Genomic DNA, 26180 nt, shown 5'->3' on the forward strand with positions numbered 1-26180 from the left:
ACGCTTCCAGCGTCAGACTCCCGGGCATCGGACATTCCGGCATCAGCCTCCCGGGCATCGGACACATTGTTAACACCTTAAGTCATAGTTATGGAGGACTAGTAAGGCCTGATGTTGTGAAAGTTTTTCTGCCAAGAATCAAAAGCATGCATGGCGATATGTCACTAATTTTGCCATTCAGAGTCATGAAATGGCAATGCATGCATGCATCATGTTCATCAGCAGATCACACATTAGTTATGTTTTCTTGTTGAACTTTGACGATAAGACTAGTACTTTAAGTGTGAATGAGAGTCTGCTAAGGCCGTCTCCGGCGGAGGCAGCAAAGCCAGCCGCATCACTGTCCTCATGCAAATGCCACCTCTACCTGCTCTGTATCTCCCTCTAGCGGCGGCTGTATCGTGTGATACAATGATGCAGATGGCAGGAAGAGGCTGGCAAATTTGCAGACAGCACGAGGAGCCCATAACACTATTTATAGTGGATGATTGTGGGTTTAAAAGGAAGAGTAGATTAATAGAAAGTAGGAAACAGTGTAGCTACTGAAGACAGAAAAAATAGAAGATATTATAATAGTGATAGATGATGCTGTAATAGTATTATAAAAGATGAATTTTTAAAGTATCTATTCAAGATCGCCTAAGCTTGCATATCTTCATTATCTACCAATTCCTCTTTTTTCAAAAAGGTTCATCTGATCGATCATTAACATACAATATTTGACAAGAAAATGATGCTCAAATCATTTTGGTGGTTAATATATGCATGGTGGGTTTTAGATCATTCTTGCAAATATTTTTTAAGCGAAAGGTAGAGGTAACTATGTCTAACTTATATAGTTTCACTGAACCTTGGTTTAAACAAGTACAAAAAATGAGCTCGGTGCACAAAAAGCAAGTAAAAAACCGGGAAGTATCACCTCCAGTTGCTTCAAAAAAAACAAAAGGGAAGTGAAGTAAAAAAGCTGAGGAACAGGAAGAAACTTTGAAAGACACCTTCTCGGCTGCTCGCCGGGTAAAAACAAACAACCAAACTACATGAATTCGGCCGCCCAACCGGCTAGCTGAATTATGTTACTTGCTTGGCCCTGCCTCGAGTTTGATCAATGTAGCAGCTAATGATCTAAATTCATATATAGCCAGAAGGCATGGATGTGATATAGTCTCGTCTCTTTCAGTAATTTTGCTGTCTGCTGATTCATCCGATATCGGTATATCCTACCCATGGGCCATGGCAGGTTTGAAAAAGATCTCTCTGGACGCAACTTAGCTGGGCCGATATCCAATGAGCGTCTTGGGCCGATCTAAAAAAATCAATGTGAATATTTGTAAAAGCCGTTTCGAAAATTTGCAACTCGATGAACAGGCGAGATCTTATGGGTCCCGTGGTTAGACAATGCAAAAACCGGTGACCGTAACATGTCGCCCGTTCTCCGGGCGAGACCTTGCTATCGCCCGATGAACGGGCGACACCTTTGTCTCGCCCGCTGAACATGTGACAGCAAGGTGTCACTCTATGAAGGGGTGACACCTTGATTTGGTCAAAATAATTAAATATCCGGAAAAATAGGCATATGTGCGCCACAATTTGTCTGTGTTGTCGAATCGACAAGTGCTATTAAATGTTTGTGAGATATTTTGGATACCAAATTTGACGGAAACGGAAATTTTAACATGGTTATTTTAATGGGAACAGCGATATCACACACAAGCGTAGCATGTATGGTACACGATCATTATTACGTAAACAAATACCACGTCTAAACCTAACGTGTCTTAGGGAATATAAACAACATGATTAAAACATGTGGTCTACTGAGTGCAACGTGGGTACTTTCCCTTCCTCGCCGCTTCGGGTCCTACACCATGCGTTCGACATGCCCTCTCGTGCTTCCTCTCCCTCTCCGCCTCATGGGTCTCCGCCATCATGCAGTTTATGCTCCTCCCTCATCTTCTGCTGTTCCTCCTGAATGCGCTTTTGCATAGCCTCCCTTCTCTCATCGGCTTCCATCTCATGGAAGCATCTCCAAGCGTCGTGGTACTCAGTGTGAAGGAGGAATACATCCACTTCCAACTGCTCAGTATCCAGCCACTGTAAGAAGTCATATAGTGGTGGCGGCGACTACAATGAAGGCCAAAATATCTTAATTATTTTTGTACTAGTTTGGCAAGAAGTTATTACAGGGAAGCAGGAGTCAATGTTGGTGCTTCCCTAAGGTTGATCATACTCGTACTTGTGGCATGAAGAACCTCCTTCCGTAGGTATAGGAGAACTCGGATGACTTCATCACCCTACAAATATCTCCACACCAGTATATGGGCACTTTGACCCCATCAGGCGGAGTATCTAGCATGTATTTTTGGGGAAAGAATAGGACATCATATTCGTGGGAGTTGTGGAGGTTGAGGCTAGTGATTTGGTTCTCATGGACTAAGTCTACGGAAATGGGTCATGGAAAGTAGTTGATTCTGCAGTTAGGTGTGGTCATATCAACTGAAAAGGCTACTTCTAAAAAGGCTACTTCTGAAAAGGCTACGACTAAAAAGGCTAGGTCTAAAAAAGGTTGCTCTGAAAAGACTACTGATGAGAAGACTAATTGTGGAAAGGCTAGGTCCGAAAATGGTAGGCCTAAAAATGGAGTACATATTTACTACTGTGAAAAGTTATAGTATAAGCCGTCAATTTTGTTTTTACGGTTGGATGTGTGCGGGTAACGCAAAGTTGACGGTAATATTACATTTATGCGGACAGGAAAAGGCTTCTACTCGGTGGACTCGGGATGTCTCCCCCTTCGTTGATGTGCCACTTCGCGCTCACCCTCTTCTTGCTGGTGCAGGAGTGTTACACACCTTTGTAGGTGTTCCTCACGTCTTTGAAGGTCGGCCTCCTACCTCCATAAAATATCCTGTCGGAGACAATGTTCCTCCTCACGCCTCTGAAGTTCCTCAGCATGTCGCTTGTGTTCTTGTTCTCGGTGTTGACGTTCCTATTGGTGCTCATGCCTTGCCTCCTGCTACAGCCGTGCTTCCTTCATCCTAATCTCATACTCATGTTTAGTTTCAGCCTCTGTGATGTATCCCCCAGAGTATGGTGGCCTGATATGGTCAATCAATTCCTTGAAACGAGAAGGCTTAGCATAATAAACCTGGAGTTAGAAGTGATATAGTCAAGGTATAATTAGGAGGTGGAGACAAAAGAAAAGAGAGAGACGCACCATAAAATCGTCGTCAAGCTCCGGACACATAAAGAACCTCCTACCAAAAGTCTAGACCTCGAAGGATGTCAACATTCGCGCTCAATCGCCACACCTGCACAATGGACGCTCGTGCCATTGTGGCATTCCCATAGGGTGGTTCCTTTAGGAATCCATGATGACCTGTTTCGAGATTGCAAGAAAATACAATTGTTATCACAGTCTGAAGAGGCTAGGTCTGCAAATGGAGTACATATTTTATTATCACGGTTGCATGTGTGCGGGTAACACAAATTTGGCGGTAATATTACGCCACGGTAAAAGGACATATGCTGGTACAACGCATCTATAAAAGGCTCATGTATCTAGAAACTGAAGCCACAACGATCAATGGAAGGTAGGGGCGGGAGGGGACGAGGAAGAAGGGGTGGGGGGAGGCTGACGGTGAGATGGGAGGGTTTGTTTGGTCCAACTGAGTATGAGGAGCCTCTGTACAACTTTCCTTTGCAGGATAGGAGTGATTTTTGTCCTCCAAGTCACCTAAGGATTTACGAGCACCCGAATGAGCCCTGACCCAAGTGTTCCCATGGCTACAACTACGTCATTCAGATGTGCAATTGGAGCATTCATAGGGGGTGTCAATTCTTCCGATGTCCTCTTGGTAGGGTGATAACTATATCAGCATGACCGTCCATATCCTTTTTTTAAAACATTATACATTGTGACCTTCACATCTCTGTAGGTCTCCGACAACGACCCCAACAATTGCCAATACACAAGATGGGTCGATCCTCCTGTTCTGCAGCATATCCAAGATTACGTCTACTATCTGCAAGACCAAATCTTCGACTTGCAAAGAGAGGTTGAGAACATACCTAGTTCTCCTGTAGTACACCTGGAGGACACTTCTGTATGAATCGATTTGTGGTGCACCTACCCGTGCCACCATAGGGATGCTCCTCCTCCACCTCGTGCTCCTGCTGCTCCTCCATCAGCACAGTACAGTGCTAGAGATTATTGGTACTTAGGAGCCTCATTGCAATTCGTTCTAAGTCAGTACGATTAGAACCACTATCAGGATAGCATTATAATTTATTTATCGTCCCATCAATCTTAGCTCTTTTTACATTCCCTAAGACATGTTAGGCGAAACTCTGGTACACCAATAGGGGTATCGTATATGCCATTGTACATTCGGTCGAGATGTTTATTATGATTGGAATGATCGTGGTACGAGTCTATGATCCGACTAGAATCACAAAACAAAAACACGGTACATGAAAGATATTATGATAGTAACAATAACATAGTAGCATGAAGAAAGTACCATTACACTACCAATAACATAGTACCATAACATCAACAATAACATAAGACCATGAAACTAACAATAACCTAGTAACCTATAGGTTATGTCCCCTCTTGGGGATGACCCCCTTGGTCGCATTCGGCCTTGGGACCCTGCGCCTCCTCACTCTCACTTGGTTAGCTGAGTATGTTAGGTGGTCCTGTGGAATGATTGGCTGCTTAGGCCATCCAGTGACTGGTGGATTGGCGTACTCATCCTAGGAGGGTTGTGTCTCCATAAGTGGTGTGCTAGGTAGCTGCGACACACCAAGCTCGTCACTATGTCCAAAGATGTAGGAGTATCCAGGACCTGACTACTGTCCCTGGTGAGCAACTCCATGTAGCTACCATGCGCCTCTACGTCCCAGAGATCGTCAATCTATGCATATGGAATAATGAAGAAAACATGTTAGCATTGATAAAGCGTGACACATAACAATTTGTTATGCATTAAGCGAGTGTCGTACCTGAGCCGAGGATGCGAGAACTTGAAGGACCTAGGTCCATAGAGGAAGGGTGCATGGCCCCGATACCGGCGTAGAGGTGGTCACCAGCACTGGTGAAGGCTGGCCTAGACGTTGTGATGTTGTAGCGGGGGTCACCTGCGCTGGGGAATGAAAGACGAGACCAGGAGCCACTGTAGTGGGGGTCACTAGCCAGGGTGAAGGATTGCCTCGCCGTAGTAGGGGTGGAAGAGGAAGTCGGGGTCGAAGACGTCCTCGATGGCTCAACGGCGAAGGTCGGATGTACCGGTGAGTGCAGTAGCTCAGTGAATGTGGCAGACGGGCATGCCGGGAGTGGAACCGATGCTCGTGGTCCCATCGCAATGTTTGAGGACAAACTACAGCTAAGTGCTTGGAAGACCTTATTCACCTACCAGATAATCCAGCTTAACGCCGAGCTCACCTCGCCCCTAGGGACCTTGAGGCCACTGTCGATCCGTACATTGGTCACCTGTGCCCCGACCTCAACCTGGTACAATATTTCCCTCTGGAAAGAAAAGTTTAATTTGATTACACAATTTTTTTACCAACAATTGTAGTAAATGAGGAGTTGTGTAGTGTTATTCTAACCTCAAATGAATGTGCCTGGTCCCAGTGCATCGAGTACGTGTCACGCACATCCGGCACGTGCCGTGGAAGCTCAGTCGGTGTGTACATGACCCGGATCTTCGTCCAAGGCACGAACCAAGAGAGGTACTCCGTATACGCCTCCTTAGAGTGTGGCTGATCCTCGTCCACAATGTGCTCGACAGCTTGGTCCCATCCGGCAACCCACTTCTGGACACGAGACGCAAACATGCTCATAGAATGCACCCCCTTGCGTGTCAACCTATAAAAACATATGGACATGAAAAAAGGTGCAGCAGCGTCTCATATGCAAATGTAATTACAAGGGTTGCGTACCTATGTATGTTGATAGGCACCGTCCTTGTCAGCTGTAGAGGGAACACCTGGAACCTCCCAAACTACCACATCACACGATACGGTGAGTATTCCTTGACAAAGATATCACAGACGAGTGTGCTCCACATGAGCAAGTACTCCCAGTCCTGCAAGCAAAGCATTGAAAGTCTAAGCGGAGCGCATCAAAGTACCTCATTCTTCGGCGGACGTCGTTCACCGTTAGCTCATCGAACTAGTGAACGAAGTCTGAGTACACGCGGTGTGTCTGCACGCTGGACCAACTTGGCTGCACAACCAAACTAAGTTAGAGAAACAAAAAGAGAAGTAATTAACATATACGTACACAAATATCATAGCATTTACCCTATGTCTGCACCACAACAACTCCATGGTTGGGCTGTCGATGCTATCTGCTCGGAACTGGTACATGCTATGGTCAACAACGTGCCTGCCGATGGTGATGCGCTTGTACGACCATATCTGAAGTAGTAGGGGACACCCGATGAGGATGGCATTGTTGTCCATCTTTGTGCAGGTGTCGCACAGCCCACGGTACATCGCAGCTAGCACAGCAAAAGCTCAACTGTACTACAGGGCCTCCCTAGTGTCAGCGTCTGCAACCTCTCTGGTGTAGGCGATCATGCTCTTCGAGACCGTGTTGCCGTGGGTCTCGGTGAACATGACCCACCCGAACAACCACAGGAGGTACGCCTCTAGGTGGCAAGACATGTCCTCATATCCTACCAGTGGGTGGATGTTATCCGCCTGTCAAAAAAGGAATAATTAGAAATATCTTCATCCGTTAGTAACGTAAAGGAGATGACAAAACAGTATAAGACATACATATCACAAACTAAATGAGAAAGGCCTTCGTCGGGCTGTGCATCTCGGTCCCTAGAAAAACCCTGAACAGGGCAAGGCCGTCCCTCTGTACAACGATGGAGAAGTGTCCCAGCAGCTCATCGTGCTAGCCCACGCCCACATCCCTAGCCCCAACAATAGCACCCACGCAAGGCAAGCCCATCAAGAGCGAGACATCCTCGAGCGTGGGCACTATCTCGCCGCACAGGAGGTGGAATGTGTGCGTCTCGGGACTCCACCTGTCAACAAGGTCCGCGAGCTGGGCCCTATCGTAGCTGAACCACGTGGCCGCCTCCAAGTTCCCCACCAACACGTCCACCTCCACCAGCCAACACAGCAGAAGTAGCCCAACAACATGCAACCTGTAAACATAATACAGTTAGCGACAAATACCGATAACAAGCCATATCAAACATTAAATTGAAATTGTACAAACCTCGGGATCCAATGCTCTTCAATCCTCATGAGCTCATGCGGCACACAGGGTTATAGTACCGGGAGCTCCTCAGCCTGCACGGTGATGCGGTGCTGTAGCGAAAATGGCCCTATTAGGCCATGATTGTGATTTTGGTGATTCATGACAACATAGTTATTGGGACTAACATGTTTTTCAAGATATATGTTATTAAGTCTCATGGATTCAATACATGAAGAAGCCACCGAAGCCGGGATAAAGTTTGGTTGAATTGGAAAAAGTCCAAGGAGAAATGACTTCACCGGATGGTCCGGTGTCCACATGGTTGAACACACTGGAGCATTATGTCCAAAGGCATTTGACCTCACCAGATGATCCGGTGCTCAGAGGAGGATACACACCGGAGCATTTCCACCAGAGAAGGTTGCAGCTGTTGAGGATCAAAGGTCAATACGCCGGAAGGTCCTGTGATGAAGAGAAGTGCATCGGACAATACACCGGACAATGAAGAGTGCAAAGACGAAGAAGAAGAAGACCCCGCTAGATAGTCCAGTGATTGATTTGAACTCGCCAAAGGAATGCACTAGAGCATTGTTGACAAAGGGGAGAATGAAGTGATCTCACCGGAAGGTCCGATGCTCTAAAGTTTTGTACACCGGAGCATATTTTCCAGAGAGGGTTGCATTGGCTCGGCTAGCTAAGGATAATGCACCGGATGGTCCGGTGACGAAGTGATGTGCATCGGATAATACATCGGAGCAATTTACACAGAGAATATGTTGGCTCAGATGGCTAAGGTATACTCACCGGAAAGTCCGGTGATGAAAATGGAGTATACACCGGAGTATCCGGTGTTCAAAGAGGTTTGAGTAGGGTTTCAATGGCTAGTTCCTGAGGAAGTACTCACTGGATGATCTGGTGTTTTTACTACTGTTGTCACCGGATCATTCGGTGTTAACATCTTTTTAGAGCCGTTGGGTTAACGGCTAGTGCACGAGTTTGAGGCTGTAAATACCCCTCAACTCAGTCATTTGAGTGTGCTGAAGTCCAAAGATGTTCATGTACACCTGAGAAGACATCCAAGCCATCAAAGTGCTTAAAGTGATCATCCAAAGCAATTAAGCACAAGATTAGTGAGAGATTAGTGCTTATAGGCCTAGAGGGTGAGTTGCTAGGTGATTGCTGCCTAGAGAGTGGATCAAGGAGTGATCCAACAGTGTACATCTTGGTACGTCAGCACCTTGGAGTCTTGGTGACTCATCAGCAAGCTTGTTGACCCTCTGACTTGGTGTGGAGTGGTGGCAAGGCGATTGTGCGGGGATGCAGAGACACTTGCCTTTGTGGTTCAAGCTCCGAAGTGATCACGGCGGCGACGAACCGGAAGAGAGGCTAGTGGTGAGACCTTGCCTTAGTGGCTTAGTAGCTCATTCGAGTGGAGGCCTTATCTTTGTGACTCGGTGGCTCAAAAGCCGTGATCGGGTGCCGATCGGGAGCATATTCTTTGTGGAGCTCCAATGTGGACTAGGGGTGGTATTCATGCCACCGATACCACGGAAAGAAATCCTTGTGCTGATTTTTTTCTCTCTACCTTATTTACATTTCCGCATTTACTTACTTGCAATTTACCTTCTTAGATAGGTTGCAAGCGCTTTGATCGATAGAGTAGATACACTAGATAAACCTAGAGCTCATTTAAATAAAAATTGATATAGGTTTATCTTGTGTTGTTTTTGGAGCCGAAATAGTTTTACAGTCTCACTATTACAACAGTAAACTACAATGTTATGCACATGAATATCATTCACACCACAAATTACAACATTAATTGAACTCAATGATGTCCAACATATAACATGACATCTCCCATCTGCAGCAGAGCCGAAACAACCTGCTTCTACGGGGTTCACACTTGGGACACCAACGATGCATTTCTTGTAAGTGTGCCCTGTTCCGTTGCACTTGCTACACCACTTCATGCGATGCCCGACCCCTGCTTCATCCATGTCATTGCGCAGCCTCGCAATCATGTATCATCCCTTCTTCTGCTTTATCTTGTCGGGATCAGGGATGAAAACACAATCGGGCCCAAGTTCCTTCGCGAAAGAACCATAAATCCCAAAACCATAGACCTCATGGTTCTAGGTGTCGAACACAGCTTCCTTCTTGAAGTAGTCGAAGACGTACCTCTGATTCCTCATCCCTGTCAAAGCACACATGGCAATCACATATGAGCATGGCTTCTGCAGTAGCATCAGCTTGTAGCAGGTGCAAACGCACCTATCATCGAAGATGGTGCACTTGTGGATAACTCTCTCATGCTCCCCCTCCCCCCCTCCTTCTTTTGTCCCAGCATAGAATTTTGCATCTGTACTGTGCAGTTCTCATGATCTTCACCCGGTGCATATTTGCCTTCTCCGTCTTGTCTTCTATGTACTTATTCATTTTCGTCCTATAAATCAGATGAGCATCATTTAGCATCATGTGCGCTATTGCATAGCACTCCCTGAAATACTTGCACGTCCCTTAAAGTATGAACTCTACAATCCTCACAAGAGGTAACCCCTCTCACACATTTTATCACCCAGTTGTAAATATCTGCTAAATTTGTAGTCATAATGTCATACCTAGCCCCGTTTGTGTCGCAGAGCATAGCTCACTTCTCCCTTGGTCCATTCTCAATCCACTTACTAAATGACCTGGTAGATGACCCGGTCCTCCGTGTTATGCCAGCTTCATTGTCTGTTGGCAGGGACTCAAGAGGTACTAGTTCTTCCTCCGTTCCCCTCACGAGCCTCCCTACACTCTCCTATGTTTGCTTCTTCGTCAACTCATCCAGTATCTTCTAGAGAGCATCGAATTTTTGCTATTTGTTCTAACCATATAACCTCTTGAACATGTTCGTAATGCTTTTGTTCTTGAATTAGTGGAAGAAGTTTGTACCCAAATACCTCATGCACCACTTACTCTACAGATCTGGCCACACAAGTCCCATCATGCCATCATCCATTCCATTTTGCAGATCCTGAATTGTTGTGAGCATCCTAGCATGTCGGTCATGTATAAGGCACACATTCGACTGAGCACCAACAATTATCATCCTAACACGGTACACATGAACCAATACCAACTGCTCGTGTTCTCACTCTCCACAAATGCAAAGGCCAAAGGTAGCACTTGGTTGTTCTCATCAACCCCAATAGTAGACATGATTTGTCCCTTGTACATGCCGGTAAGGAAAGTGTCATCGATGCAGAGGATAGGCTGACAATGCTCGAAAGCTTTTATACACGGTCCTAATGCGAAGAAGCATCACTTCAGGACATACTTGCCAGGTTTGAACAGCAATGGTTACTTATCAATATCATAATACGTCGCCGTGTTCCTTTGAGCAATGGTCTATAGCAAGTGTGTAAGTTGGCATATAACGCTCCATAAATCCTCAACCTCATCTCAATTGTCTTCCTCTTCAACCTCATCTCAATTGTCTTCCTCTTCGCCCTTCATGCCTTGTTGTAGCTGATAGTGTACTTGTACTCCTCCTCAATTTGTCTGATTATGGACCTTGGTTTGTAGTTCAGATTGTTCATAAACTAGACGTACATCACATTGGCAACAAAGGCTAAGGTGATGTTCCTGTGGCTGGACTCAAGTTTGTCCATCATGCAAGTGTGGTCCACCACAATCAACGCCTCCCAATACTCAATCCACTTCCCCTTGAAGCTATGCACCCGTCACGGGCAACCCTTCTCCATGCACTTCACATCATATTTTTTCTTTCTTGACTTGAAAACATAAAACTGTCGACAAAGCAATGTCATCCATTAAGTCACAACATCCGTCATAGCCTGACTGGTCAGATACCTAGCACCCTTGGTCACCTCATTCTGCGTATACTCCTAAGGCACCTGATTCCCCTCATTCACTACAAGATTGTTAAAGTTGGGATTGTTCCAGTCCGCTGGAATAGGAGCATCGTCCTTATCATCCTAAGGCACCTGATTCCCCTCATTCACTACAAGATTGTTAAAGTTAGGATTGTTCCAGTCCGCTGGAATAGGAGCATCGTCCTCATCATCCGACATGTCATACTCAGGAGATTCGTTAGCCTCAAGATCATCCCACTCCATCTGTTTAATTAGAGAAGGGATTCATTCCCCCTCATCTGCCTCACCGGTCAGTTCAGTCAGTCGGATAATCCGATGAATGTGAACCATCCAGATCAACATCCTCATCATACTCTTCCTTATCACCCTCCTCTTCCGCATACCTCCCACCCTGTATCTCTCCAACTGGCTCTTTATTCTTCTACTATTGCATAAGCAATATAAGAGGCCAACCTCTATGCACAACATCCTGCAAGTACCTACTCCAGACTTGATCTTCCCTGAGCGGGTACACCTCCTAGTACACACAATCTCTCAAACGGTTGCCCACAATGCTAATAGTCATTTCTTGAACCTCAGGGTCTATTTTGAAACCCCGTATCAACCAGGTGTACAAGTTTCTGATACTTTTGTGCATAGGCCTAGAGATACCATTATCCATTGCCTGAAATACGGAGCGTACTACCCCTTCCGAACCATATAATATTGCAATGTCCCCATAAAAAAATCCTAAACTGCCACTGATCTGACATACCTGGCAACAATCGACACAAACCCTAACATTATTGCGACAGAACATAAATAATTATGTAAAACTACATCTACAACAATACAAAATTCATTACAAGCATGATCCAACATGTAGTCTATACTACAATAAAAACACCCATGTCACTACATCAAACGTCTCTAAATCCTACAGCTACTACCTCAGTTATGCCTACACTATGTCTAAATCCTACATCTAATACTTAACATAAGTCTAAATACTATATCTAATTGCTAAAATATGTATACAAACATGATCTAGTTGCTAAACTATATATAACCCTAATTCTAAACCTAGATCTACATTCTAACCTACGTCTAGTAGCTATCCTACCAGATTTCTAAAAAAAATTCTAGATCTAACCTATAACATATATCAAAATCTACCACTACAGACTATTCTACCAGGTTTGTAAAAAATAACAGAGAAAAAGTATACATTTTTTTCCTTCGGTAGGACTTCGCCGTAAAATTTCTCCTCCCTCCCCTCCCATCTCCTCTTCTCTCCTCTCCTCCCCTCCCTCTCCCTCGGCTCGACTAAGTGGAAATGACAGTGTTAACATCGGCTAGGCCAGTGGGCGACACCTTTTAGGTGGGCTCGCCCGGCGTCGATGCGACGAAGATCTCGCCCGTTTCAGACCTCAATAAAATGTATTTAATATGCTTTGACCACCGTAGCCTACGAGGCCTCGCCTGTTCATTAAGCGAGATCCTACTCTCGTCCGAGAAACTCAACGAAGCCGTCCGTCCAAGACAACATTGGGCCCACCTGCATTTTGTCTAGGCCACCACAACTTATATTGGCAGTTGCCACAGGTTACCAGCCAACGAAAACTTTGTGCGAAACACTCACTCATCCTTTGCTCTATTCAGTTAAATGCAGCTTCATCCTCTAAAAGGAGGTAAAATTCAGCCTCATAATTAGATTTTCATCGAAATTATCCTGCTTATACTTTGCTGATTCATGAGAGATTAAACTGAACCTATTTCTGTTGCACAATCTTTACCATCTAAATCGTTAGAATGACAGTATTCCGGGCCATGATCATAGCAATGCCTACCCAAAACAGAGCTGCAGAATTGTGCCCTAGGTTCTAGCTATGCACACTGCTTCACGGATGCCGAGTGAGTCTGCTTCTGAAGATCAATCGAATTTTCCTCCTCTGATCACTTGTGTTTTCATCTTCAGCCATCGTCCTAAACGCTGCACAACAAAGACATCCATCAGTCAGAGCCATTTTTAAAAAATTTAACCTTGGTTAATATTACATAGAGATGGCAGGCGATTCTGTGCTTTGGTGTCATCACACATCGGAAGAAAACAACACATGAATGTCATTTTCAGAGGATCGATCTGTAGAAACAACATGTTCTGCAAGTATCTGTTGATCCTATTTGAGACTTCATTTTATCTCATTTTAGTGTTATTCCCCAACAAAACAGAGTCTAATATGTCATGACAGCCCACGCGCCAACGAGCATACCCCAAGAACATAGTCTACATGAATATGTACACTGAGAAGAAAAGGTGGAAAATAGAGCAAGAAGAAAAAACAGAGAATTGTGCAACAAATCGGAACTTGCGTTGCATGTTTGAATTTCATGGTATCTATTGACTGATTACCTGTGCTACATGATGTGGAAGAAATCATGAAGAGTTCATGGAGTAGGCGAGGGGCGCCTCGCTCTCGTTCGAGTGCACCGACGAGCCGTGGTCCTTCCCCGCGGCGTGCTCCTCCCCTAGCACAGTAGTGTCACCGAACCGCACCCGCCGCGCGCCGCTGCTTGCGGTGGGGGACCCTGCGGCGGGCGACCCGTCGGCGTGCCTCGCGCTGGCGCCGGCTCGCGCGCTCTTGAGGCTCTTGCTGCTCGGCATCGGCGCCACGGAGGCGACGCCCGTCCTCGACGACGGCTGCCGCTCCACGTAATTCCCTGCCGCCGCCTCCGCCTCCGCGTTCGCCGAGCAGCAGCACCGGTACGCACACGTGACGATCCAGAACGCCCAGGGGAGCGCGACGAGCGCGAGCCCGGCGGCCGGTAGCCACTGCGGGACCTTGGCCGGCGGCAGCGTGAGGTAGAGCACCAGGCACCCACCGCCGGCCAGCATGGCCAGGAGGAGCAGCGCCGCCACAACCCACACGCACGCGCTCCCCGCTGTCCGCGCCTGATCCTGCTGCTGCCTCTGCGGCGGCCCCATCGATCCCTCTCGGAACCGATCAAACCGCAAGAAAAGTCAAGAACCTGATCAACAATCTGCCACCAAAGACACTGTTCTTCCAAGATCAGATGATCTTTACAATGTCATCGACCAACTAATTTGTGCCTCCAGTTCTTGGATGCCGATGATCGCAAAGGGCCAAAAAGTTTTGATCTTTGTAAGTGGTGTTGCTTTTGTGGCGCGTGTCTGAGAGGAAGTTGGAAATGTTCAACCAAAGGTAACTGAAAAATAGGGAGAGACGGTTGTGGACACCCTATAATAGCATGATAAACTGCATGCAATAGAATTAATTTACAGATAATTACCTGTATTACAACATGCTTTGTACATTGCTCCATTCTTGATTTGAAGATACATACATCAATGGTAGCTTTACGATAATTTACAATTCAAAACATCACCCTCTTCCGGACCACAATCATATCCACTCACATAATCAGTCACAGAAAACTAAGTTAGAGTTGAGAGTTAAGTCGATATAGACGAAGATGATCGTGCACAAAGCATTGCCACAGATTTAGCATGGAAGCCACTGATCAGCTAGCTCAGCCTTAGCAAGCTGTAAAGCTCTTTCATGTACATGCTCTCCTTGTCCTTCATCCTCCTCTTCTTGGAGAACAGCACGCCATTGATGAGAGGAACAACCAGCGGCACAATCGGCTTCTGCTTCTGCACCTTCCTTCTCGCCGGCGCCACAGTCCGGCCGCCAGTCACCACCTCCCCATCGGCCTCGCCAAGCCCCAGCAGGTGGCCCAACGGCTGCCTGCTCGGGCCGCGCCGCTCGGCCCAGACCGTCAGCGCCATGTCGCCGCTGCGGCCTCTCTCGATGCTGGCCCGCTCCGCCGCCGCCTTGTCGGCCTCCATGTGCGCCAGCTTCGAGAGCGCCCGGTGGAGCTTCGCGTTGAGCGTAGCCATGGACAGCTCCATCTCGGCCAGCCTCCTCTTGAGCTGTGCCACCTCCTGCCGTGTCCTGGCCGCCTCTTCCTCCAGCTTCTTCATGGAGCTCATTACCATGAGGTCGGCTTCCTTGCGCTCTTGCTCCTCGTCGTCGTCATTGGCCAGCGACGGCGACGACGCAAAGAACGGCGGCGAGGAGGGCACCAAGTACATTGGCACGTCATCTGAAATTGCCCTCGGCACTGGCAGTAGGTTTGGAGCAGGGTTATGACTACTTCCCTCTTGCTTGAGATTGTAAGTGGCACTTGCCTTGGAGTGGCTTTCCCTTGTGAGAAGGCCAGAAGCTCTAACGCCATCACTCCCCTCAAGCTTTGAACTCGAAGCAGCAATGGCAGCGGCACTCGCCTTGGGGTTCCCCTCCCTGCCAACACGACGGTCGCATCGCGCACCGGCACTTGGCCTGAACTGGGCTTCCCTGACCAGGAGACGTTCACCAAACACGGCGACCGCCTCCTTAACGGACCGGAAGGCGCGGGAGGTGTCGACCTCTGAACGGCCCGACCAATCGGCGGCCATGCTGCAGGTTGCAATGGTGGCTTCCCTGCAGGCTATAATGGATTGGGAGGCACGAACAGGAGCTCCCGGAGGGGCTTATGTATGTGATGAAAGGTGGCTTGCTTTGCTTCCACTACAATGGCACATAGCCCAGGCCAGCAAGCAAGACACTGGACTGATTACCTAATATGATCCTTCAAGTAGAGAAGAGGGGAGTACAAGAAGCTGAAACAGTTATGCTTTCTGTGCAAAAAACGGAGGACGTTATCTTTTGCTGTCCCAGGAATATACAACAGGTCCAAGATACCAGATACACTCCTACCTTGGCATCATGGGGGTTGCTGGGAGAAATCATGGTCCTTCACTTGTAAAACAAACAGATTTCTGACCCCTTATTTACTGATCTCATGAACATTCCATTTTAGCACCCTTGCAAGGGCATCAACCACATTTCTCTTTTGAGAAACATGTAAAATCAACCGCAGGGTGGTAAAATAGTCATTTCATTTTTTGTATCGCAAGATGATAAGACAATGAATCCATGGTACATTGAACTCAACAAAATGGACTACTATCCATGAAAACTCCTGTAAAAAATGACAAATGCACACATCCTTCACACCTATTTTAGTACAAAGAAAGATACAAGAATTTATTGAAAAACAAGCCAATGATGAGAGGTAACCAGCAGGGCAAGTTACCTGATACCAACATTGCTGACAGCTTAAATCAACTAATTCACATGACCAGAACACATCCTACACATCTACTGACAAGTGAGAAGCACCCAATTGTTATTGCCCAGGGAAAAACAATCACTGGATACATCTAAAACGTAAGATCCTTGGGATCCTCAATTATCTTGGAGAGTGTTTGCAGAAAAGCAGCAAGATCAGCTCCATAAATAACCCGATGATCAGCGGTAACATTGACCTAGATGCATTGATCAGGTGGGAAATTATCAAATCAAGTACAAAGTCATCAAATCAAAATCAGTTTGCGGGAAGCGGAAGTTCCACAGGTACAAAGTAACTTACCTGCAATTGGTTCTTGATCCCAATTCTACCATCTTTTGTACCAACTACTGTCGGTTGTGATGCTCCAACGGCCATGATTGCTCCCTGTTTTCAGTAACACAGATATTTTAATAAAGGTACGTGGCATTGCATGAAAATAGAAAGGGAGAAATAAAATCTTCATCTTACAGTTCCAGGTGGCAAGATTGCATCAAATCTATCAACTCCAAACATGCCAAGATTTGAAAGAGTAAATGTACCTGCAGATGAATATGAGCAGCTATTAGTATACACAAATAACATGGTTGTCACATCGTACATGTTTGATTTGCCTAAAACCAAGAGCACTAACAAAGTAAAAGTGATAGCAATAGACAATACAAGAACCTCTGTAAGTTAAATCGGTCAAATTTAGCCAATACTTTAATTAAGAGACAACAGAGGATTTAAATAAAACATCAACGAATGTTAAAACAATAGCACATTAAAAGGTGAAAAAAGTATATGATTCCAGATCCTTATCTGAATTTTTGAATTTCTATCATGCTATTTTATCAGGAAAGTAAACAAGTGTGCACTGCAGTCTACGGTCACCATTTGGACAGAGCATTATATTTTAAGCAGAGAAAACAAACATCAAATTACTTAACAAAAGCTGGGGCAGATCTGCCTGTTTGACAGAACTGACAATCAAATGAATCCGGTAAACGAAAACCAAAGAGGCACAAACTATCATTGGCATGCTGGATATTCCTTTTACTCTAAAAAGGTGACAGAATACAGAGCATTTGGGGAGAAACTCAAGAAATACTCCACAAAAGTGATATTACATACTGGTACATATTTGGCATACGATCTAGTGCATCGCTTTACCTCTTTGTTTACTTCATGAAAAATAATAAAGTCATCCAAACTCTGCAATGGTATATATCTAAATTTCTGAAAGTAAATCATGGCACTGTTTTGGACACCTCTTTCCAGAGAAACTACAACAAGACGTACTACAGCATCGACACAAGGTTTTCCAGGTGAATCTCTGAGGCAAGGTGTAGGAAATTGAAATTAACAACACAACAGAGAAAAACGGTTATCACTACATGACATAAGGCTTAAATGGACCTTCACAAAACTTAGCCAACTTGTTACAGCTAATTTGAATTATTTAAGTGTTTCTGTAGTCCACCCTCCATCTTCAGATTAACAACTGTATATTAGCTTCAGAAAGTTTTTATGTACTGTAAGGAGGCTTGCTCCAAGCCAGCAACATTAGTATAAAAGAGAATTTGAGCAAATCATAGCTAATTATTAGTTCATACTTCTTAAGTGCATAAAGCCAAAAATAGGATAAAACATGCCTCTTACTGGGCCCTGTTCCAGATCTCGTTTAAACAACAATTAACTATGGAACCTATCTTATCCCTGAAAGTGAGATGAGATGTTTCACAGTCTCAGTACATAACTACAAACAACCAGCAATACTTCTTGAATGGAACATGTGTTGACGGTACCATAACTTGCAATTTTGTCACACCATACTCCTAGAAATGAAGCTAATGTGTTATTATTTGGCAGAAGTCCTAGACTACACAATCAGAGGGGCATGGCCAAGAAAAGTACTGAAGAACAGAAGAAGTCCCATCTAAGAAAAACACTTGTGGCCTGTGGGGTACTCTTAGGGATATCATGATTCAGTTAAGAGAATGGAAATAGATAAAACTAGAAGCGTACATAAAACTTCAACAAAAACACATAAAATTAGACCATGATTAGTATATATATATATATATATATATATATATATATATATATATATATATATATACATATATCATAAGTGTTTTGATATGAACACATAACAGTCATTTTCTTCCCCTCCTCCACATGAAGAGAATTGCACTAGTATCAGGCGATGAAAAGGGGAAGTATCAGAACCATATCATGGCTTTATTATTTCTTAAAAGATTCTAATACAGCTCTAATGCGTATCAAGGTGTAACAGAGCATTCGAAGTTTATATGGAAATAAGCTGAAGAATCAGGGAAACCTACTACAGAGGATATGTGTCACAAAGCATACATACACAGAGAATTACGACCTTTTTAGACATTATCCAACCAAGTTATAAGGAATCAAAGCAACATCTAGCATCTACCAAATTCTGTTATTCAGGTTCAGGCCGTACTGAATATGGATTTAGTAGTACACTACACTACTACAGTTAATCCCTACAACCATCTTACTCAGAACATAGAAAAGATGCACATCAATGTGCTATGGGTTCAAATTTGTGTATGAAGTGGAGAAAATACCAGAGTTGTACTCATGGGGCTGGAGCTGCTTTGCTCGTGCCTTATCAACCAGCTCCTTCCATTTCCTCGACAACGAATAAATGTCAACCTGCATAAACCAACAACAAACCATTCATTCAAACAAAAATATCATCACAAACATCAACATTGATTACACATAATAACTACACAAAGTGTTGAACCTTATCAGCATCCTGAAGCACAGGAGTAATCAACCCACCATCCATGGCCACTGCAACAGCGATGTTGATGCTACTATTGTATGTGAAGCTCTTCCCATCCCTGCAGCTGGAGTTCACCACAGGATGCTGCACCAGCGCCATTGCTGTAGCCTTTGCCAACAGAGCTGTCATTGTCACCCCCTTCGACTTAATCTGCAAAAAGCTCACTCTTTTAGTCAATCATCAACTGCATAACAGAACAGTCCTAGACATTGAAAAGACGCTCACTTTCTTGTAGAGCTGATCGAGAGCATCAGTTGTCATGGTGTACCCGACCCTGAATGTCGGGACAGCAAGGCTCTCCACCATGTTCTTGCTGACAGCGCCCTGCATTGTCGTGAATGGCACTGTCGACCCCAATGGCACATCCGGCCCTGGAGCAGCCACTGGTGCAGCCTTCTTGGGCGTAGCCGCCGCAGCCTCAACATCCTTGGCCACAATTCGCCCGCCCGGGCCTGACCCCGTGACCGAGAAAAGATCAACGCCGAGGTCCATGGCGAGCTTCTTGGCGTAGGGCGACGCAACCACCCGCGCCCCGCCTTGTGTCGCTGGCGAGGGCGGCGCGGGAGCAGAGACAGCCACCGGTGCCGGAGGAGGAGGTGGTGGCGGGGGAGGGGATGCTTCTTGGGCGGCGGTTTCTTGCGGAGGCGGCGGTGAGGCAGATGGGGAGAAGGAAGCGGCCTGGGACTGAGCGAGCGGGATCTCCTCCTCAGACTCCGCGAGGAGCGCGATGGCGGAGCCGACGGGCGCGGACTCGCCGGCGGGCACGAGGACCGCAGCGAGGATTCCGTCGTGGAAGGTCTCGACGTCCATGTCGGCCTTGTCAGACTCGACGACGACGACGGGGTCGCCCTTGGCGAGGCGGTCGCCCTCGGCGGCGGTCCAGGAGACGATCTTGCCCTCGGTCATGGTGGAGCTGAGCGCCGGCATGAAGATCTCCCGGATCTTGGCCTCCACCCGGCAGCGGCGGCGGGAGGAGAAGGAGGAGGACGATGCGGCCACGCCCGCGCGGCGGCGGAGCGCGGACGCCGAGGGGAGCATCGTCGAGTGGAGGTGGAGGAGGCCGGCCATTGCGAGGGAGGGGGAGGGGGGCGGGCGGAGAGGGGAGCGTGGCGAAGTGGGTTGGCGGCTGCTCCTCACGCCTGCAGCTGCAGCTGTTGTTGTTGGCTGCTGCCGCCTTGGGAGTATCGGAGGCGCGGCGGATTAGCCGAGGACGACGAGGGGTCGCAGGTTTGGGCTGGTCGCTGCTGCAGCCAAGTGCCAAGCCCGGCTTTAGGGATTGCTCCAAAGTCCAACTAGCCCAATGTTCAACCAATACTTTTTTTTTTGGCTAGATTTCATGAAAATTATACAAAACTGTTGCAACACTACATATTGTTAGAAGAGTCTGATAAACTATACACAATGATTGATGCACTTATAGGTTTATCACGATGATTAGTCATGCTATGTCATCCGTAGATTGTTGCGGCTTCACCAGAGTAACACGTACTGAGCATAATGCTCGAAGACAAAAAATTAAAAAAAAACATTTCTTGATCTATTTGTGAAATGCCATGAATTGATCTAATTTGAAAAGTCTGATGAGACCATAGCAAGAGTTTATTTGGTAGAACTCTTCTCTAAAAATTTTTGGATCTGATCATCTCTAGCTTAAAAATTCTGAAGCTAGAGTTATGAGAATATTAATGATATTTGGTTACGCAACATTATTTTATTTTTAACTAAAAATAGATGTTTAAATAATACATTTTTATTCACAAAACTTTAAATTCTATATAAATCTCGAAGCTATAGCTATACTAAACAGTCTCTAACCTCCACTAAGATCACGTGTGGCTTGCGTTGGGACCAGATAGTCTGATGTGGTTGCATCAGATGAGAGCACCTAAAGAGTGGGATTTTGTGATTGCTTCATCAGAATTTTTGTCCTTAAAACTTAAAACTTCTTTAAAATGTATAGTTTTGTGATAATTTTTACAGACACATGTATAGTTAATTTTATTCTTTTGATGTTGAGTTCTTTGTCGTTTGTTGTTCACGATTTTTATTTGACTACTCTTATTTTTATTTGCAATGATCCAGGAAATATAAAAAATAAAACTTTTAAACTCTAGGAAGTCTAAAAGAACTGTTGAGATATGGACATGGTTATAAAATAAAAGCAAGATGAGCTTAAGAACGAAAAGAGCTTAACAAGAAAACCGTAGAACACATTTGCGTGTATAAATTTTCAATATCGCACGCTTTTCTCAAAATTAGACAACACGATTTTAGCTTGCGAGTTTCTTCTGCCTTTTCTTTAGGGCGAGTTCTGCTATTTTAGTTGAACTACCCACGACTAAAGCAAATCTTTAGTTGGAACTAGTCCACAGCAAAACAATGGATTATACGCATGAGAAACAGGACTTTTAGACTTCGCTTATAACCATCTCTGCCATAGAAATCATATGGCCAGTCACTCCAAAACAGATAACCTAATTACTCAATTCATCAATCATATGACAATCTATCATGAACTAGGGTCCTATGGAACTATACATTGACTGCCGGTATACTGAGTACTGACATCCACAAACCAAGCAAAGATCAAACTCCAGAGGAAGTTATCTAAGATATAAAGACTGCTCTGCCTCACTTTGCATCGAAGAGCATCCTCAAGACGTTGCGCATCTTTGGCCGAGCATCTGGAGACAAGGCAACACAAGAGAGAGCGATGTTCAGGACCGACAACATCTGGCTGTGAACAGCAACTGAAGTTCTCGAGACCCTGGCATCAAGGATCTGCTCCCTTTGATCAGGCCTGGCTGAAAGGCTGAGAGCCCACTTGGCTAACTCAATGCCACCGCTGACTGATTGTTTCCCTGTCAACAGCTCCAGTAAAATGACTCCAAAGCTATAAACATTGCCAGCCATCGTCAGCCTCATAGTGTATGCATACTCTGCAATTGTAAATCGATGAAATTTAGCATTACATATGGTTCATAAACAAATAAAACAACTATAAACTAGTAAATGTCAATTACGATTGCACACTCTGCAATAGCAGTCCAATGAAATTTAGCATTAGCGTAGAAGAGGAAGACTTTAGCAGATAGATTCATTTAATAGCAAATGTCATTTGATTCTTGCTAACTTGTTCAGAACCAGGAAGCAAGTTTCTGGTACATCTAACCAATGAAGTCACGAATTCAGTTTATGTGAAATAGGAGAAAAGATGTGGTACATCTAAATAAGACATTTTTATGGGAATCTATATAAGATACACAAGGAAGAAAACTATGTTCTGAAAAAATATCAGAAAACAATACTAACACTTTCAATTTAGAAAGAATTATAGCAAATTGAAGTCTGCAGAAACTGTTCAGACAGATCTGCACTCAAGCATATTACTTAATTGATGAGTTTACTACCAACAACAAATAAATCAGAACAGCAAAGAATATTCAGTTCAACAAGTGCAGTCTGTTTTACCTGGTGGAATGTAACCAACTGTACCAGCAATTGTTGAAAAGCTCCCCGTGCTCTTAGAAGGATCGATAGTTTTGTAAAGCTCAATATCTCCTATCTGAGGTTCATTCACTGATTTCAAGTGGATAGTCCATGTGGACAGATCAAGAAGCAGAACTGGCTGAGTACACCCATGAAGAAAGGTCAGCCCTTGGGCCACCCCATAAGCAATGCTGTACCGTGACGGCCAGTCAAGAACATCTGACTTTCCACCATGGAGGAAGTCAAAAACTGTGCCCTTGTACACATGCTCATAGAGGAGGTACGCATTGTATTCTGTCAACACATAGGCCAATGGTACCATGACATTGGAATTGCTGAGCTTCCCAAGTACCTCAAGCTCGTGGCCAAACTTCTCTTGGCTCCCAATTTGGAATATCTTGTCACTCCAGTTAAGCCTTTTTACAGAGTAGGTTGAGCCATTAGGCATTACAGCCTTGTAGTAGGTGCAGAATCTGGTCTTCAGAAAGATGTTCTGGTGATTGGAGACTGCTTCCATTGCTTTCATGAACTCAATTGCAGAGGTGTGGATGCTGTTCATAGTTATGAGGTGGCCATTGATGATTTGAGCAACACCCTCCCCAGCTGGTAGCCTTTCATCTTCAACACGGTAAATTCTCTTTGATAATGAGATCATAACAATAGCAGCAAGCAAGCATAATCCAATAAGAGCTCCGGCAATAGCAAAGATGACGATGAAAACTGTGTGTGTCCTTCTCTTACCAGTAGTAGGAGTGTCAGTATTGTTTCCTGCACCATTGGCGAGATCAGGATTTCCAGTGATGCTAATTTGCACGGACTGCCGAAATCTAGGAACAGACCCAGAAAGAATATTATAAGAAAGCACCAACTGTGTTAAGCTTTGCAGGTACCCTAGTGAAGATGGTACCTCACCAGACAAATTGTTGTATGAAAGATCAAGAATCTCTAAATCCCTTAAATTGCCAATATTTGAAGGAATAGATCCAGAAAGAAGGTTGTGACTAAGATTAAGAAGAGTGCTCAAGCTAGTTGGCATGGTTGGGATGGTGCCATTCAGAGAATTATTCCCCAGATTGAGCTCGATTAGAGATTCTAATAAACCGATTGAAATTGGAATGTCACCGCTGATATTGTTGTTTTGCAAATCCAAGATAGAAAGCTTTGATAACTTGTAGATGTCCCTTGGAATCTCTCCATTGAACGAATTCTGACTAAGATTCAGTGTGCTCAGGCTTCTTAAATCAGAAAATGTACTTGGGATAGGTCCACTGAGACTGTTATTTTGAAGCTTCAGAACAACCAGTTTGTCGAGGCTGCTAATAGCACCAGGCACTGGACCCTGCAGCTTATTTGATGCCAGATTCAACAACGACAAGCTGTTGCATTTACCAAGTTTTGAAGGTATATTTCCAGTCAACTGATTGTTATCCAACTCAAGATAAGCCAACTTCATGTCATCACAAATGGAGTCTGGGATGTTCCCACCAAGCCTGTTTCCACCAAGCCTCAACCGGAAGAGGCTTCGAGACAAGTTGCCGGGGATAGTCCCTTCAACCCAGTTGCTGGTAAGATCAACAGTCTGCAGCCCCGGATGCGAGAGGAAATCTGAGGGGATCGCCCCATTCAGATTGTTATAACTCAAATCCAACATTCTGACATGATTGGTAATCCTGCTGGGGATTGGACCAGTAAAGTTGTTCTGGTTAGCTGCAAACCGAGACAGCGTCGTCACAATCGACAGACTCCCTGGTATTTCCCCACTCAGTTTATTTTCTGAAAGGAGCAAATTCTCGAGCTTGGTGAGACTCTTGAACTCATCTGGGACAGCACCAGTTAGATCATTCTGGCTGAGATCCAGCAAAGTAAGATTTTCATATTTAAACAAAACCTGAGGAATTGCACCACTCAATTGATTACCAGACAGCACCAACTCCGCCAAAGAGCCGACCATACTGGTAGGAACGTCACCATTCAACTTATTGGTACTAAGGTTCAAGCTCATCAAATTGGGAAAAGAACTCAAGTCTGCGCTCAAATTTCCACTAGTAAAAAGATTCAAGGACAAATCAAGAACCTCCAACTGGGGGAAACCCGATAAATCGCTGAGCGGATGAGCTAACTGGTTGCTACTCAGATTGAGGAACCGCAACCCTGCCTTCATGGAGCAAGAAGAAGAGAAAAAATGGCCGGATAGATCCGTGAACGAATTTCTGGAAAGGTCAAGATTTTGCAAGGTGTCGAGACGGCAAATGGGGGCAAAGATGGAGGAGTTGGATAGGCCGTAGTTGGACAGAACAATGCCTGTCACCGCCAAGAATGAACCGGAACCAGAGCTCGAGCAGCTGATTCCACTCCAGTTGCACGGATTCGGATTCGAGGTGGTGTTCCACCGGTTACCCACAAGACTCGAGAGGTTCGACATGATGTCGACGGTTTCTTGCGTTGGGGAAGACGACGCATCGGCGGCGGCGGCGGCCACAGACGCATCGTGAAACATGGACAAGAAGAAGAGTAGTACTATCAGCAAAAAGCCATGGCTGGCACAGGGACAGTACCTCCTCGTCTCCACCATGACCTCCTGATTGAATCTTCTTGGTTTCCACTCGGATTGCTCGATTGCTTCGCCTCTTCCTCTCCCCTGAACTCCGGCTGATCTTCAATGGATCGAGCAACAGGGAGAAAAAGACTAGATCTTCCCCCTCTCTCTAGGTTCTGGGGTTCTTGGTGATCTCGGCCGTGGCTTTCTTGGGTTTTGCTCAGAGTGGTGGAGAGGGATAGAGAGACAGTAGAGGGCGTGAATTCTTATAATTTCACTGGGTGTTTTTCTTGTGCCCCTTCTCTTGGGTTTGGGTTGGGTCCAGGGTTGACTGGCTGACGTACTGTATCGTCTACTCTTGTGTGTGTGTGAGAGTGACCCCAAGGCTGGTGTCCATGGGGCCTGCATTAGAATGGAATTTGGGGTGGATGGTTTGCAGAATTAATGGCCTATTTCTATTCTATTCTCGTGTTTTGCACAGGTAGTTTTCCAACTTTATATTTTGCAAGAAATGCTATCTCATCCGTAAGTTGTGTGAGTGAATGTCGTGTGGCAGTGTAGGTTTATGCTCTATCTGATTTTGCAGGAATTTTGTCGGAAACTGTTTAATAGTTCCTACACCAAATTTATTTATTTATTTTAAAAAAGTTACATGCTAGAGAAATAAAATTAGTGCATGATGGATGTTACCGTTGGAAGTAGAACAAGCAAAGTTCTTTCCTGAGCACTTTCTCAAAAGAAGAATATGCAAACATTTGTTAAAGAGGTAATTCACCTCATATTCACTGTCAAGATAATCCTGTGCCACTGGTCAGAAACAAAACAACTTGAGCGCAGCATTCAACATATTAAAGAACATAACTAAGAACCGGATGCAAGACTATCTTGTAAAGATCCAGAGTATTTAGAATTGTTACTGACCTTTTTGACCGACGACTAAAAATAGCATATCATTCTTTGTGGATATGGAGGGTGTAAGATTTAAATCCATTAAAGAGTGTGAAAAGACGTTCGGTTTAGAATACTCGTGTGAAAAATTAAAAAATATATTTAGAATTTTTG

At 45.1% G+C, this 26180-nt stretch overlaps 4 protein-coding genes across 4 annotated transcripts; all 4 read right to left on the minus strand.

Annotated features, from left to right (window-relative positions):
* Window positions 1-13522: 13522 nt before the first annotated feature.
* Window positions 13523-14071, minus strand: LOC133904479 (uncharacterized). Its single transcript, XM_062345995.1, has one exon. The coding sequence runs from the start codon at window positions 14069-14071 to the stop codon at window positions 13523-13525; it is 549 nt and encodes a 182-aa protein (XP_062201979.1).
* Window positions 14072-14352: 281 nt separating this feature from the next.
* On the minus strand, window positions 14353-15939 carry LOC133904995 (uncharacterized). The gene has a single exon (XM_062346671.1). It carries the CDS (start codon window positions 15563-15565, stop codon window positions 14633-14635), a length of 933 nt encoding a protein of 310 aa, XP_062202655.1. The 5' UTR covers window positions 15566-15939; the 3' UTR covers window positions 14353-14632.
* A 128-nt stretch (window positions 15940-16067) lies between these two features.
* On the minus strand, window positions 16068-20348 carry LOC133904994 (dihydrolipoyllysine-residue acetyltransferase component 5 of pyruvate dehydrogenase complex, chloroplastic-like). Its single transcript, XM_062346670.1, has 6 exons — window positions 19319-20348; window positions 19052-19243; window positions 18870-18957; window positions 16750-16820; window positions 16582-16665; window positions 16068-16477 (listed from the first exon to the last, which is right to left on the minus strand). The coding sequence occupies exons 1-6, from the start codon at window positions 20159-20161 to the stop codon at window positions 16373-16375; spliced, it is 1383 nt and encodes a 460-aa protein (XP_062202654.1). The 5' UTR covers window positions 20162-20348; the 3' UTR covers window positions 16068-16372.
* A 1138-nt stretch (window positions 20349-21486) lies between these two features.
* On the minus strand, window positions 21487-25445 carry LOC133904762 (probable leucine-rich repeat receptor-like protein kinase At5g63930). Its single transcript, XM_062346290.1, has 2 exons — window positions 22565-25445; window positions 21487-22032 (listed from the first exon to the last, which is right to left on the minus strand). The coding sequence occupies exons 1-2, from the start codon at window positions 25152-25154 to the stop codon at window positions 21725-21727; spliced, it is 2898 nt and encodes a 965-aa protein (XP_062202274.1). The 5' UTR covers window positions 25155-25445; the 3' UTR covers window positions 21487-21724.
* Window positions 25446-26180: the final 735 nt, after the last annotated feature.

This window comes from Phragmites australis, chromosome 22 (assembly GCF_958298935.1).
Source record: "Phragmites australis chromosome 22, lpPhrAust1.1, whole genome shotgun sequence".
In the NCBI taxonomy this organism is placed as follows: Eukaryota; Viridiplantae; Streptophyta; class Magnoliopsida; order Poales; family Poaceae; genus Phragmites; species Phragmites australis.